We start from the raw sequence: 16352 nt of genomic DNA, 5'->3' as shown, positions 1-16352 counted from the left end.
AAATGGTTGAAAACAGAAAATAAAAATTACTTTAAACAGAAAAAAAGAGCCTTATCAGATTATGTGCTTGAGCAGTCAAAAAATCTGAGATAACATCTGCATTTTGATATGTTAGGGAGTACTTTAATTTAAAAAATACTATAAAACTGATTTCAAATTCCTTTTGAAAGAAAATATTCCCTAGTCTCCTTCACTAACCTACATCTGATTATTCAAATGTAGAGAGGGCGGTCATGTTCTTTATACATGGTCTGTATGAAGACAATTAAGAAATTACAGGACTAATGATTTCCCACAAGAATACAAGTTGCCTCAAGTTTTAACAATGTGACTTTGACCACGGTTTCCGAGTACGATAGTACCAGACGTTCTTAAAAGCAGTCCTTCAGATCCATGAGCCATGAAGTAATGCTGGTATGGAAAACAGGGCTGATCCTTTCGCCCTTAACCTTTTCCGTGAATGGCTGCTTCAGAGTCTAAGCTGTCGGAACACAGCACCTCTGTCACCAAAGCACATAAACACACAACTATCCAGATATCCAGGGCCACAATCTCAAATCCAGGCTTCTGTCATTCAACACACAGATGACTTCAACTGTATCTGGGTACTAATCCATGCACACGTAATGCACAAGCTCTACCTAATGTCAGAATTCTAGCTAAGTCGTCTAAGAGTATTTTTATAGTACTGTTCGTCTAGGAGGGCCACTCACAAGAGAAGTGCCGTCATAATCACCACCAGAATCTCCATTTTCCACAAGCGAAGCTTGATCTGAAACCGGTTTGTAAGTGAACTGGCTTATCCGAGACAGGAAAACGTGTCCTGAGACAGACTACAATTCAAAAGACGTGGTGAGGCATAGATGAGTCCAGATACTTAAGAGTTTTCTAACCAATGACTAGGCTTTAGTTGAGGAAAGGGGCATCTCCCCATTACTCTGCCAGTCGGGAAGGGCTGAAGGGAACACATCTAACCTCCCCTTCCAACTAGCCTTTAGTTTCCCCTCCCCCAGGCAGAGGAGCTAAAATGACTGGACAGAGCATGACCAACTCTGACTGCTTTTCACATCTGAGAACAGTCCTGGCATTGACAAATAGTGCACATTTACCCAGGGTCTCCAGTGCCACCAACAAGTGGATATGTGACAAAGGGCAGTGTTGAGGTCGCCCCCACATGCCCAGGTAGGGTGGGGAATGGGGGTGGGGAGGGAGGTAATGACTTCGGATTTGCACAGTGAGTCTAGCTGTCTTCAATTCAGTGGGGAAGGACAAGCAACCTGCCTTGGCCTCAGCCCTAAACCATGTATTTCTAGGTATATAGCAAGTTATAAGGAGCTTGCCCAGACGAACAGTGTTGTTATGCTTCCCATTCACCAAGTGAGGATCACTGTGTATGAACTCCAGGGGCAGGGAGAGGTGAGCAGCACTCTGATCCTTTCTCATGCAGGAGAGACACTGAGTCTTGGAGAGAAAGGACTGAAGAGCCCAGTGATATTCACCGTAAGCCAAACAAATGAGTCATTCCGCAGGTTAGAAAGGGCACTGGAACCAGAGCTGCAATGCAATATATACTGATGACAGAGGTCCAATACTCTCTTCTAGACCTTTCCCATTCTCGGTTTAGTGTAGCTCAGACCCACCAACTTCTACTCTAGCCAACACTTATCCTCAAGAGATGGAAGTACGGGATCCACTGGTTTCAAGGGGGAACAAGGCAGGAGCCTGGGGCAGGAGGGGATAGAAATGACAAGCTTCAGCAGGAATGCAGGGAACCCCAGGTCTGAGCACCTGGGGTGCAGGCTGAGGACAGGAGCCTGAGAGGAAAAAGGAGAGTAGCAAACTGTCAGGGACGATCTGGTTTGAGATGTTTTTCACTGCTGAAAATCTCTAGGAGCCATTACATGGTTTTAACGTCTACCAAATGTGAACATAATTAGTTCAGTTTCTATTTCATTCCACGTGTCCCTATATCATGAAGCTCAAGAATTTAGGTGAATTCTAGCAATTAAAATCAGGATTCAGAGAGTACCCAAATGGATTTTGGCCCTTGTCGCCTTGTAGCTTTTTTCCATGACGTGGTTTTTATAAAGAAACATGAGGACCTAGAACAAAAGGATAACCAATCCATTATCATCACAGAACCTCAGAGGATTAAAGAAAGAAACAAAACAAAACAAAACAAGCACATCTTGATGTATTCAGGTATTTCAAATTTTCTGGTACTTTGCCTTAACTACCAAAAAATAAAATATCCATGGGGTAAGGAAAAGGTGTAAGATACACTTTTTAGTTTTTCATTCTGCTTTTCCAAAAACCACGTTCATTCTAGACATCACTTGAGAAAAGCAAGGACAGGCAGAGGCGGCTGTGAAGACACATGGTCACAGACAGCTCACAAAGCTGACACGGGTACACCCGCTGATTCAAACGGACCTGGCCACAATCCGTACGCCATAGCCCTTGAGGAACTGTCCCTGGAGAAGGCATCACCTTCTAAGTTTTAGATTTAAAAATCTGAAGACTGTGTTTAAACAGTCTAGACTGATGATCATTTCAAAAGCAAAACTGCCAAAATGCCTGATCAGAAGGAACCTTCGCTACGAGGTGTCAAAGGTCACCACTGCCCTGTGTCCTGGGGAGGCGCTGAAGCTAGTCGGAACCCTACAGACAGCTAACGCAGCGAGCGTTTGTGCAGGTGTCCCCTCAAACAATCACTGCAATTCTGTTTCTCAGTAATGTTGGATTTGCTCGTGTAACATGGACACTGTGTCATAAGAAAACCAGTTTTTAAAAAAACCTCAGGTCTCCAGGCTTAGAGAATTCGGTCTTAAACGTCAGCGCAACCAAATGCAATAAAGGAAGTTCACATGCAAGCTACAGGGTAAGGAAAAGGTTTGCAAAACCTCCCAAAGCAAAGACAACATGATTGTAATTTGGGCTGGTCAGTGTCATGCTCATTTTCAAAGTTTGTACCCCTGAGAAAACTGTCTGAAAACCATTATACAGTAGGCACAGAAATCAGCATACTTTGTATCAAACAAAACACTACATAGCGGTCACTACATCAGAAATTATATTAATTTTTTGTAAATGCTGTGGACAGAGGAGACTCATGTTGAAAGTTCTGAAATCTGTGCTTGGTTTTCATCTAGAATGGAGCAAGTGTCAGGCAAATAAACATCATCTGGTACTCTGACGTCTTTCTCCCGTGCCTGTAATCGGCTCGCAATTCCACAGCATCCGTATGAGAAAACCACTAGCAGAACAGAACACGCGGCTGGGGGACTTGTTTTGCGTGTGCGGACCGGACGGTATCCGCCGGGAAGTGCTTCCTGAAGGGAGAGCACGTGGGAACTCTCTGGCTCTGATCACGGGTCGCTCCAAGACTTGAGCTGCATGGACCGAATCTCTGAGTGACTCTACTTGGGCTGTGAGACTACACTGAAAGCACAGGGACACTTGGAGTGTGACTTGCGTGCGGGAAGGTCCTCCTCGCCAACAGTACTTCACAGGATCCCTCCAAGACGCCCAGTGCTGGCCCAGGAGCGCCGGAACGGAGAGCTTACTGAGATGGCAGACTGAAGTGACGCGGCGACGCTGTTAGTCGTTGGGTTTGTTCTGAAAAAAGTTTGTGAAGGACCACCCTCCCCCGTTCGACTTCGGGGAGTCTTCGTCTTTAGGAGGGATCAAAAACTGCCTGGAGTTAATGGAGCAGGGGCTTCCGAAAGAGGCCGTTTCACTGGTGCTGTCTGTGGACCTGGGAGAGTCTGGAGACACTAAGTTCCAGTTATTGACATTTGCCTGAGGTCTGTAACCAGCAGTTTTATCTAAGTCGTCCTCCGCGCCGAGGTCTGCCCCAGTAGCAGGGACCAGCAGGTGCATCTGGGGCTTATAGCCGGCGCCCCCGACAGGGTCACTGTCTTGATCTTCCTCTGGTTTCGCCTGAGGCTGGTACATAGACTGGATATCGATGTACACGACCTGAGAGGTCCCTCCGGCCTCCTCGGCGCCCGGCTGCGCCGTTTCCTCCTCAATGACAGGGGGGCAGTAGGACACGACCACGTGGTTCTCGGCATCTGCATCACAGCTCTCGTCCCGCCGCTCGGCTACCGGAGAGATTATTTCCGTGTCTTCTATTTTCGGAACCACTGATCGAGTTTCCAGAACCTCAACATTATTTGGGGTACAAGGATTCATTTCCAATGTTTTGAGAGCACTGTTTCCCTAGAAATAAATGATGAGGCAATGATTAAGAGGGGCACGAGAAGCTGCGGCAGTGCCCTTCCTACAAAAAGGGGCATTATCTCGTGTATGTTCCTCGTGGCTACTTAGGGAAATGTGTCTTTGCTGTTCTGTACTGCATACGAGAACACAGGTACTGTTTCACATATCAGTATATTCCCGGCTATTCATAGCAGTAGCAAAAACACACGTTAATATGCATCAGCGCAGAACTTCAGCAGATGTCCAAGACGCCCTCTGCTCAACACATTTTCTGCTGGGTACATATCTGCATGTTACAAACATCTCACAAAAGACTAAAAAAAGCAGCCCGTACTGACAAATAAATGTAAGAAAAGAGGATTACCTCACAGACACTCTTCTGAAACTGCAGAGCTTTACAATTCTCTGGATTTGGAATATCAGGGTAGAAGGTTTCTTTGATCCTTTAAATAAAGATGATTAAGTGCATTTAACAATTAGGATTATCAGACCACAAGTAAGTTAGCAAACCCCTGGGCTTATTTTGACATTTCACAGGACGCTTCAGTGAACATCTGAGACTGTGAAGCCGCATCAAAGGTGCGCTCGCTCACGAAGCTCCTGTCTGAAAACTACAAGCAGTACTTCTGTTTCTAGAACTACAGTATCTTACGGATCTTATGAAAGTGGAAAAAGCAAAGGATTCAAACGGTGACGGTGCTCTCAGGTCAAAAGTACAACACAGGCACCGCTTGTCTGACTCAATGGCCACAGTGCGAGTGGGATCATGCACCGTCTGGTTGTTGGGGAGCGTATCTGCACGAGGCAGTTCCCCACGGCTCCTAACAAGGTCTGCACTCTGGGGGGAAAAGGCTACCAAAAATGAAAGGCAAACAAAAACAAGATTGGCTCAGAGCTGTGTCATATGTAGACCTGTTAAAAAGTCTGGCATTTGACATTCCCGCAGGAAAAAAAAACAAAACTTTATTAATCTAAAATGCCTTAGCTTCTAAATATCTTTTGTATTCAAATCGTTTTTATTTTTTTTATAATTTTTTTTTAAGATTTTATTTATTTAGTTGACAAAGATCACAAGTAGGCAGAGAAGCAGGCAGAGAGAGAGAGAAGGAAGCAGGCTCCCTGCTGAGCAGAGAGCCGGATGTGGGGCTCGATCCCAGGACCCTGAGATCATGACCTGAGCCGAAGGCAGAGGCGTAACCCACTGAGCCACCCAGGTGCCCCAAGGATGGCATTTTTAATACCAGTGAGGGCCGTCTATTCATGAACACAGCCATCTGTCCCAAGCCCCGCCCAGGACGCCTCCTGCCAGCTGACCCTGAGTCCCCGCTCACCACCTCCCCTCCTCTCCCCTCCCCTCCTGCCTCTCTAGCTTCACTCAGACACCCAGGTCTTCTCACTGCCTCCTGATGACCACGCTCTTTCCGGTTTCTGGGCCCTCACAGGATCATTCTCTCCTCCTGGGACACTCTTTCTCTTCTCCTTACCCTGTGGGACTCTGCTCAGATGGAACTCCCCTTGGGAAGTCGTGGCTGACCACCTGCAGTGACATGGTTGCCCCGTTATTCCCCTCATGGTACCCTGTGACCTTCCCAGTACACACATACTTTATAAGCATGTGTTTACTGGATGATTATGGGTTTGAGGTCCCCCCTTCCCCACTGAGCTCTAAGTCTGTAAGGATCACGCTTATTTAGTTCCCCACTGTTATCACTCTTCATGTGGGAGGCGGCATTCATATTTGCCAAATATATGAGTAAATGACAGTATATTCTAAATAGGTCACCAGGACAAGTGTGATCTAATCATTAATCCCGCACACAGCTATTGCCGTATCTACACCTATACGTATTTTTAGTGCATCTATTACTTTAAATCATTAGTAAATACAGTTAAGAGGAGGTTTACCTTTTATATTATTACTTTAAAAACCTTTCAGTAATTCTTGTTTAATATTAAATCCAATATTAATTAGGACTAAACCAACATTTTTTACCAACCAGTTTCAACCAAGTACTTATTTCTTAACACATGAACTGAATTATCACACTCTTCAGAAACAACAGCAAGCAGAAACGCAGGTACCATTACCATTCTCGTTTCCGATAGCAAAGGACACTCGTGACCACTCCCACGGTGACAGCCACGGCCACTGGGATGAGAATGGCGATTATTAACCCCACAGCTGAAAAAAGAATATTGGATATATTCAAATCACCACTTTAAGCAGGATGTATAGAAGACATTCATATTATAAGATACTTAAGTTGACAGATTAAAGAAAAAAAATCCTACCTGATCCAGAGACACCAAAAAATTATTAAAATACGACCTTCAAGCATTTTAGTAATTTTTACACTAATACGTAAATTCTTTAGAACAGGACTGAGTGCCACTGACATGTGAGGCTGGATCCTTCTTCCCTGTGGGGCTACCGTGTGCACTACAGGGAGCTTAGCAGCGCCCCTGGGTTTCTACCCACTAGATCCCAATATAGCACCCCACAGCTCTGAGATCCAATCCTGTCACCAGATGCCACCAAGTATCCCCCAGGAGGCAAAATGGCCCCCAGCTGAGAACCATGTCCTCATGGTGCTTTATTTAAGTGTGTGTGAACTCTAACTCCAGGCTGGAGGAGATGCCACCTTCCAACTCAAGCTCTTCGCTGCAGACAGTCAAGCCCATCTTCCCTATTCTCCTTCTCAAACTGGTGAATGCTGGGGTTTACAGTTTTTTAAAGGGTATTTCTTTAGCTCTTCCCTGGGTATGTTAAAAATCACATTTGGAATAGGGCAAAAAGGTGTTAAAGTGGGGGACACCTGGGTGGCTCATTCAGCTGAGGGTGCAACTCTTGATTTCAACTCAGGTTATGATCTCGGGGATGTGAGATCGAGCCCTGCATGGGGCTCCCAGCTCAGTGGGGAGTCTGCCAGAGAGTCTTTCTTTCCCTCTCCCCCTGCACCTCCCCCACTTGCACACACGTGTGTGTTCTCTCAAATAAATATAATCTTTAAAAAATATGTTAAAGGGGGTCAGCTTTATATAGATTTAACATGAATTTAGAACTCCAGATTTGAGATGTATCCTTCATACAGTAATTTCTTAAGTACTCTTAGGAAAAGAGCTTCAAATAACTGACAAGAATAAATATGAAGTCATCCTGTGGCCTTTGAACACTGCTGGCTACGCATGATAAACAAGCAACAATACATGCAATTTTAAAAAAGGGGGTTCCTCCATGAACAAAACTTGCTGAAAACTTATGCATTTAGGTACGGAAAGCACCTCAACAGCAATAATTATCTTACAATTTTCCTTCGTCACCACGAACATGCTCTTCTCTGGGCCCATGCCACCATCTGTGTAGGCTCGCAGGACCAGATGGTAACTTGTTTTACCCTGAAGATCAGCAATTCTCAGTGTCTTCTGGGATAGGTCAGTAATGTTCTTAATCTTTATGTCTGACCGACCTATTTTCAAAGGGAAGATTATTATTACTGATCTCTACACCATTTTTTAAACACCTAGCTACTCATACCTGTTCGACCCACACCTCTGTCTCGAGTGAGTGGTTGCCGACTGCCCTTGAGGCCAGTGCCTGTGGACCCCATTTCAAGTTCTCCCTCTGCCGTTAGCAGCCATGTGGTCCAGACCTGGTATTGAAACTACCCCAAACTTGAGTTTCTCTAATTCATGAAACAACGATCACGACCTACCTCCCAGGGCTGTGAGAAGTTGTCATACATTCTCTAGAATAATCCTGGCATATGGCAGGTAATCAACAGAAGTCCCTTCTCTTCCTCAGAGCAGGAAAGTGTACCTCCACCTGCTGGGGCAGGGTCGCTGTGCCTGGGGCCACCCCACCGAGTGGTGCCAGAGCCCCCTTGCTACCATGCTCGCTCCCGACTGCCTGCGAAGAGGCAGCACACTGAGCTGTCGCGTGAGCCGCTAGCCAGGAAGCCTTGAATACTCACAGGATCATTTCAGAAGAAGGATGAAGAACTGCTTCAACTATTGTTTTAAAGTTTTAATCAAAGTAATAGACGACTAGTTTGAAAAACTGAACAAGATTAAATGGTAACAACAAAACGCAGCAGTTTTCTGCTCGCACCTTCCCTGCCAAACGTCACCTGTTTCTTTGGATATTTACTTCTGTATTTTGAAATAAAATCACGCTGGCGGCACTTTAAGACTTGTAGACATTACATACCCATGTCCTACAAAGAAGGTGAAGCTTGGGTGTTCTCAGCACTCTGTCTCCCTCACGTCCCACATCATTCACACATACCACAATGTTTGGGAAATTCACCATTTACATTACTGCGATCGTTTAAGTATGGATTCCTGCTAGACAAACTGCTTGGTCTGCTCATGTTTCCCTTACTTTTCTGTTGTTTTAATGTCTTTTCCTCATTTGCTTAATGTACCCATTCCTAATTCTTCCCACACCCTCCTGTGACTATTCAGTGCAATTTTCCACATGGCCCAATGCAACAAAATCCCAGAGCCATGACTGGCTGCCCCACCTCCCCACATCCCCCCACCCAGGGCCCCCTTCCCAGTGTATCTGCTCCAGACCCAGGCCTTCCCAGCTCCCACCGTCCTGAACCACCTTGTCCCACTTGCTTCCTCAGGCTGACCCACTGTTCTAGAACCATTGCCTGAGAAGGGGACATGGGGAAGGAAGTATTTGCAGCTCTACGGGTCTGAAGATGCCTTCCCTCTGCTCTCACACTGGCTGCCGCTGACAGAGTACAGACTTCAAGGTTGAAAAAAATTTGCACTCAGTTATCTTGGAGACCCAGCTGTGCTCTCTTCCAGCATCTGCTGTGCTGCTGAGAAATCCGAGGCCACTTTCATTCCTGAGGCCTCACACCTGAGCCAGTCTTTTCTGTTTCTAGGACTTGTATCAGGTGCTTGGGAAATTCATGACAGCCTACCCTGGTGTAGATTTCTTTTTTGGTGTAGATTTTTTTCTACCTATCTTACTGTGTACTTACTGAGTGCTTTTATCTGGGAAATGTTCTTCTGCTCTTTGGTCATTTCCTTCTATTGCGGCCCCCTCCATACCTCCCCCACCAAGAACTCCTATAAAGCGTGACAGCACAGGTCTCCGCGTGCTCCAACTTCCTCATTTTACTCCAAGTTTTCTCCTCTGCATTTGTCTAACTTGGGGAAGAATTTCTCTCCCATGTAATTTCACTACTATTTAATTCTTTAAAATTTTCTTTGATTACATTTGTAATTTTGATGAGTTCTTACCTATCTTCTGACCATTCTTTTTTAATAACACCAGGGGATAATAATAAATACAATAAATACAGGGAGGGTATCTCCACTATGCAAGGATAGTTTTGTTCTTTGTTTTAAAATTTTGTTTCCCTACTCTGAATCTGTTTTCTCTAATTTCTTCTGGTTTCTGTTAGAAACCAGAAGAAATGTTAGAATCTTTCTCAACCATCTGGTTATCCCTGGCTGCTAGTCACAGTTAGAGCGAGCCCCTGGAAGGTCACTGTGAATGGGTGGAGCTTACTGGTTGGTGGGCTTCACTTATCACTGGTGGGGAATGACCAGGTCAATTTCTGGCCTTTCACTGGGACAGCCCCCCAATACCAGCACCTTTTGTGTCTTGCCCCAGGAACCATTTCCTTTTTTGCAAAGAAAGATCCTCTTATCTTGTCCAGGGAAATAGACCTTAGCTGAAGATGTCCTATTAGCTTCCTATTAGGGGAAGGAGGAACAGAAAAGGTCACACTGTTCACTAGGGTCCCTCTCTCTGGAGGTTCTCTGGCTGTTTCTCCAAAGAATAAAGCCCTCATCTTTGGGCAGGGGAACGGGCACTCACGTTAGCTGAATGAAGTTGGTGTACAACTTTGGGGGTTCTCACTGCTTACAAACTTTCAGTGAGTCCTCACTGTTCAGCTCCTATCCATCCTAACCACCTGCCTCCAATCCCGACCTATAGGATGAGTCAAATTATTTCTCGCTGAAGCCTGAACGTCCACCTGGATTTCACCATCCTTCATCCTCCAGGTGATCTGTCCTACTCCCATCAGCCCAAAAATGTCCAAATTTGGTGTACTCTTGCCTGTCTCTGTTTGTTTGGCTTTATGCTTTTCTTTTCCTCTTCAACTTCAGTGACCAATCCTCCATGTCTAAATGGAGTCTAGGTGCTAGAATTTTAATTGGTACAGCGTAAAATTTCTGAACATTTGAGAAAAATTTCACCAGACTCTAGGTATTTGTAGAACTTTGTATGTGGGGTTTTTCTCATTCACAGGCAACTGCGAAGGTTCTGGAAACACAGACCTTAGTGGTGAGGAGGCGGTGCACAGTTGGCACAGCTGCTCTGGGAAGTGCCTTAGCTGATGCCCGGGCAGCACCACCATGCAGCACTACTGTTCTCAACTTGTCGGACGGGCATTGAATAATTAAAGTGGTTTTCTTCTGAGGAGAGGTCATTAAGGGAAGTGAGAGCTCTCAAACTGAAAAGATGATAGCCTTGTGTTATGTGGCTATGAAGAGGAAACATCTGACTCCCAACAGAAATATAATTTAGGGAGAAGCCATAAGTCTGCATAAACATTTCTGTATTTATAAATTTGAAAATTCTCTATGGACTCTGGACATCCGCTTACCAACTGTCAAGGACTGACTGAACCTTTAAAGATCTAATGGATGCTCTTGTCCCCAGTCAAGTCAATTAAGCTTGCCAGCTCACCAAGGCCACTACTAACTGTGCGGACGGCTCTCTGTCAGGTAACAGCAGAGGCTCTGGAGCCCTTCTCTGGGTTCCTGAACTTTTCTCCTCCATTATTAGAATTACAGAAAGACTTTTTTAAAAAAATTTTAAATAACCTAGGTAAGATGCTATGTTTGTTATGCATGATACAAGACTGCTAAGAGATGATCTCTGTCCTACGGGGCTTATAATCACAGTCTGCAGAATAATTTAAATGCAAAATGGTACAAGTCATTTATCACATACTAAAATCCTGAAATTCTCATATTTATCCATTTTCCTTTATCTCTTTGTCAGTTTTGGAAACCAGTATTACTCAGCAGCACTTCTCTTTCCTTGGTTTTTATTTTTTTATTTTTTGTGGTTAAAGAGAACTTCTAGGAAATATTCCCGCTGTAGTTAAGTGACTTACCGGATTCCAAACCCCTTATTTTAGATGTGTCTCTCTCTCCTTTTTCAAAGTAAAATAAGTATCCTCTTAAAAAGCCTCTGAGCTCTTCCACGGGAATATCTTCCCATTTTACTAGTATCGAATCTGCAGATGTGTCCTCAACAGTGAAATTTGGCGCAACAATTGGAGCTGTAAAGAGAAAAACGTCCGCAGCTAGAGGAGAGTTGACGGACACAGAGGAAGACCGCAACATTTGATGACATTTCTATCCTCAAGAATAACTGAATCTGAAATTAGAACTTTATTGTCTACGAAGTCCCACTTTCAGAGGTACTAGCACAAGCACTGCTCCCGTGAAGCTCATGCACTACTGACTGGAGACACAAGGGGGTTTCTCACAGCACACACCCGCAGCAGAGGGAGAGGGGGCCCCCTCGGCAAAATCCGGGAGCAGCTATGCAAACAGAACTGTGTCCCCCCTCTGTACACAGTCTTAAAGTTAATGGTTTTATTAAACGTGTTTAAGTGCAAATTTTAAGTCTCTCTGACATCAAAATTCAGATTTCATTTCTCAATGACAACAGTAAAACTGTGAAATATAAACATTAACGAAATGAAGATTAAGTAATCACAATTTTCAATTTATCATACAAATTATTCTTCCTTCCTTAAACATCTCAAATCGTTTTTAGAATTCAATCTTGCAATCGCTATTTATTTCTGATTCCTCATGTTACCTTGGACTCTAAGAAAACATACCCATTTAACTTACCCAGTTCTTCTACATATCCAATTATAGAGCGCAGTAACTGATACCCTTGATTCCTGCACCCATACAGAAAAAACTTGTATCTTACACCAGGTCGAAACTGATCTACAGGATGGAGACAATTAACTTTTGTTAAGCACATATTACTATGAACATCTATTTTAGAAATAGCAAACCTATATATAATCACTTATTCTGAAGTTTCCAAAGCTAATTTTAAATAGCTTTTTTCTTATCATTAAAAAAATCCATTTTTTCGAAACTGATAAATATTCAGAGTGAAAAATGACTAAAGAAAAATTAAACAAATTCACTTCTGTAATGAACAGTGTAACATACCATGACCTTGAAGGGAGAAAATAGTGAACAGGGCTTTCATTCTGTTTCTTTAAGACCAAGCAACGAGGACTTCTTCCCAATTTGGGCCGGGTCAGTTTACTAGCCAATTCCAGGTCCAAGTCAAGCCTCTGGAAAGCCCTTCCTGCTCTAGCCAGTGTGATCGCTCTCTCCCCTTGCCTCTGAAAAGCAGAAACTAACATTTCCACTCTACCTTGCTGCTTCAAGTATGCCGGCCCATAGAGTCTGTTTTTCTATACAGCATCACTATTTAGTGCCCTTGAGTTAACATCACAAAATGCGCAAGAGAAGCATCTTAACTTCAAAAAGCCCCCTTTAAAATACCTGACACAATGCAACATGTGAAATCTTGGGAACACAGAGGCAGACACTGTGTGGGCCATAGCCTAGAAAGGTGGTAGAATGGTGGGGAGACAGATGAACGGGGGTAACCAAGACACCACGTGCTAGACTACAGGGACCTATCACAGGCTGGGGCACCTTTACCGTGCCACCAAAGGAGTCTAAGAGTACCACGAAAAGCCACCAAGAGGTGACATCTGAAACAGGGTCTTAAAAGGTAATTAGGAGCTCAGCAGTGGTGGTCTAGGAAGAAGATCCCGCCTGGGGGAAAACGGCAGCATGTGGGGTTGCACTGCGCTCGTGGAGAGCAACTCTTCTGGTGTGGTCAGAGCGCCAGTTCTCTAACTATGCACCCACGTAACACCAGTGCTTCTACAAGCTCCAGAGTGAGATGGCCAACCTCTATGATCGTTTTGTAACTTTTTCTTTGGCATCAGGCATGCCTGAGGTTAGTTTAATCTTCATGTAAGTTAGTAAACTGTACCTAGTGTTACGACGATAAGTATGTCAATATTCATAGGGTTCTGCTACCTTAAAAAGAAAAAGGGCCCGAGTGGGGATTATGGCTTTAGTTCTGTGTTTTGAGGTGGTAAAATAGACAGCTGAAGAGATGATTAGGTTGGGAAAAGGACAGGAAGTGCCTCCTGTGGCCTCCTGTGGCCACGGTGCTGTCCCAGCAGCAGTAAATGCGAGAGACCATTCCTGGCCTCCCAAGGCACTGAACGTTCTGCTTTGAATTTGAATCCTGGAGCTGCCACAAGCTGGTTCTGTCAACTTGGGCGGTCTGAGCCTTTCTCAACCACTGTGGGGCCTTTGCTAACATGCTGTAATCGGGAGCTTCTCCCTCTCACCATACAGGTCTCAGCTTCAACTTCTGTCTCCAGATGCTCTAAGACGACCCCTCCCACACCACCGAGCCTGCCCCAGTCCACCCTCGTTATTCTCAAAGCCCAGGTGCGGAGGTGGAAGAGGGACGAGAATCTACGATGTACATTAGGCTGGCGTAAGGCTTAGGCAGCCCCAGGTGGGGACGGTGCGAGGGCAGGTGCGGGAGAGGAGGGTGGAGAGTGCCAGGCACTCTGAGAAGGGAGGCAGGCGCTAAGGAAGGATAAAGGGAACCATCAAGTACTTCAAGTAGAACTGGCAAATACTCTTAACCAACCTGGAGTCATCTAGCCGACGCGACTCATCTTCACCAGCTGATGGTGAAAAAGCAAGCGGGCAGCACTGGCTCCTGGGCGAGAGGCTCAGCCTACTCTCCTGGGCTTCCCCTCAACGTGAGAAGAACCGGGACAGGGGGATGACCTCGAGGAGCATCACCACCAAGGCTATAGGATCCAGAATCCCCAAGGGCAGGGGCACGAAACACTCACAGCTACTCAGAATGAACAATGGTGGTGGAAAGAGGGCTGTAACGTCCAACGGCAAGGCTGGCTTCGCCTGCTCCTGTTGTTCTCCTCATGGCTGACCTGTAGGCTGGTGCTATCAAAAGCAGCGTGCCTTACAGGGCTCCCCAGCTTGTCAATGGTCAGGCGCCGGGAACCGTCCCCTCCCCGCCCCACACACCCTGTGCCCCCTGCCACACGGGTGCCCCCCATCCTCCATCAGTGGCTCTGTTCTTGGCTCTGCCCAGAAAACTGCGCTTGGACACATGAAGGCAAAGGTCGAGGAGTGAGACCACACGGCTTAGGGCTCCATGGTTTTCTTTCTTCAGGAGCATTCCTCCATGCTGTTATGGTTTTGACGCCATCTGCGGTGCTACTTAACATTCCACTTTACAGATACACTGTAACTGACTCATTCTCTTATTTGGGTTTTCAAGTTTTGTGATTACAAGTAACACTATGGTGAACCTTCCTAGATGGAATCCTGTGCTGCCCTCTGATTTCTTAGAATAAACTCCTAGACAAATAATTACTAAATTAAAAGATAGGAACCCTTTTCCATGCATACTGCTACAAAGCACTTTCCAGAAAGGTCAAACCAATTCACACCCATTCCCGTGGTAAGGTGTAAACGACCACTCATCACACGCAGTCACCCCATGTACTGCTCTCTTAGAAATATTTTTAACAACTTTCATGGAGAGGCATGAGTTCATCTTACCAGATTCTATTACAGTTTCAGTGCTGTTTGAAGGGACTTTTTTCCAGTCCATAAGGCAGGGTTCAGACCGAGATGAGTTACACCATTTAATAACATAGTCACAAGTCATATTGGGATCGTAATTCCAAGTGAGGAGAATTCCATTTCCCATTCCGACAGCCTGCTCTACTTTGAGATCATCTTCAACAAGAAAGAAGTGCATGTTACTTGTATTAAAAACAGTAATATAAGGTATATCTCATGAAAATGGGCAAGAGTTAAAAAAACTACTTCACTGGACAGAAATTTTTGAAAGAGTGCTCAAACTACCTAAACCTGTAGCAAAGTTTAGAAGACTTACTCCGCTGCTTTTGTTGTAAAAAGCTAACTGCCTGTGCGTACAGACAGATTCGGAAGCTGGAAAGTCATGAAAGCGCACCTGGGACAGGTGAGGGCGCAGCAGGCCAGGGTGTGAAGGCCGGCCAGGGCAGATGGGTGGGAGGACGGGGCTGCGGGCATGCAGACAACGGGGGGGTGGTGGCAGTGTTTGGAGGGGAAGGCAGATGTGAGCTCTGTGAGCAGACGGGGGTGACTATGCCCGCGACCCCCGCCCTGGGGCCAGACCTATATACCGGGAGCACGAGAATCTGTGGTGAACAAGCGGACCAAACCTTCTCTTCCTCTCAAGCCTCTGGGTGGGCTTAAGGGGCTTGTGGAGACGGGCTGAGGAATGGGGAATCGGCTAATACGCAGAGGGATCAAAGGCCATGGGACGGAATGGCCGCTATGGGACAGAACGGCCAGCTTGCGCACAGGGAGGGAACCACACACACACACACACGGGACAGAGGGCTGAGGTGCAGAGGTTGGAGGGACAGGGGCTGTGCTGAGATTCTGCCTCCCCATCCTGTCAGATCTTGGCCTACAGATGATGGGGGGGTGGCTAGGCTGGAGGTGAGGACTGGGTAGCTTAGGCCCAAAGGGAGAGGGTATTTTCCACAGTTAATAGCAGGAAATTCCTTTTTTTTTTTTTTTTAAGATTTTATTTATTTATTTGACAGAGATCACACGTAGGCAGAGAGGCAGGCAGAGAGAGAGGAGGAAGCAGGCTCCCTGCTGAGCAGAGTGCCCAATTCGGGGCTTGATCCCAGGACCCTGGGATCGTGACCTGAGCTGAAGGCAGAGCCTTTAACCCACTGAGCCACCCAGGTGCCCCCATAGCAGAAAATTCTATAACTGATTTTTATTCAAGGGTCCAGTAAAAAGACACAGAAAGGGTTTTTGGAGAAAAAAAAAAATGGTATTCATAAAGCAATTCCTACCTGACACAAGACAACAATTTGGCTTAGAATTCAGAAGACCCTGGACATAGGAGTGTTTGGGCTCAATGTGATTAAACCCCCACACTATGAACCTGCTTCGGGGCCACAGGGCCTCCGACGCAG

The 16352-nt window shown here is 45.6% G+C and overlaps 1 protein-coding gene across 1 annotated transcript; it reads right to left on the bottom strand.

Annotated features, from left to right (window-relative positions):
• LOC111140987 (leukemia inhibitory factor receptor-like) lies at positions 1–7725 on the bottom strand. Its single transcript, XM_022493280.1, has 4 exons — positions 7530–7725; positions 6313–6406; positions 4589–4667; positions 1–4224 (listed from the first exon to the last, which is right to left on the bottom strand). The coding sequence occupies exons 1-4, from the start codon at positions 7570–7572 to the stop codon at positions 3601–3603; spliced, it is 840 nt and encodes a 279-aa protein (XP_022348988.1). The 5' UTR covers positions 7573–7725; the 3' UTR covers positions 1–3600.
• Positions 7726–16352: the final 8627 nt, after the last annotated feature.

Source organism: Enhydra lutris, unplaced genomic scaffold (assembly GCF_002288905.1).
Source record: "Enhydra lutris kenyoni isolate GAN:26980312 unplaced genomic scaffold, ASM228890v2 scaffoldscaffold5, whole genome shotgun sequence".
NCBI classification, from domain to species: Eukaryota; Metazoa; Chordata; class Mammalia; order Carnivora; family Mustelidae; genus Enhydra; species Enhydra lutris.
This window is presented reverse-complemented; position numbering and strand designations above follow the sequence as displayed.

Excerpts from the sequence above, each read along its gene's own strand:
- LOC111140987 (XM_022493280.1), bottom strand. The coding sequence starts at position 7,572 with ATGGGCCCAGAGAAGAGCATGTTCGTGGTGACGAAGGAAAATT. Across the intron at positions 6,407-7,529 it reads CGTGGTGACGAAGGAAAATT|CTGTGGGGTTAATAATCGCC; the intron begins GTAAGATAATTA and ends TTCTTTTTTCAG. Across the intron at positions 4,225-4,588 it reads TTCAGAAGAGTGTCTGTGAG|GGAAACAGTGCTCTCAAAAC; the intron begins GTAATCCTCTTT and ends ATTTATTTCTAG.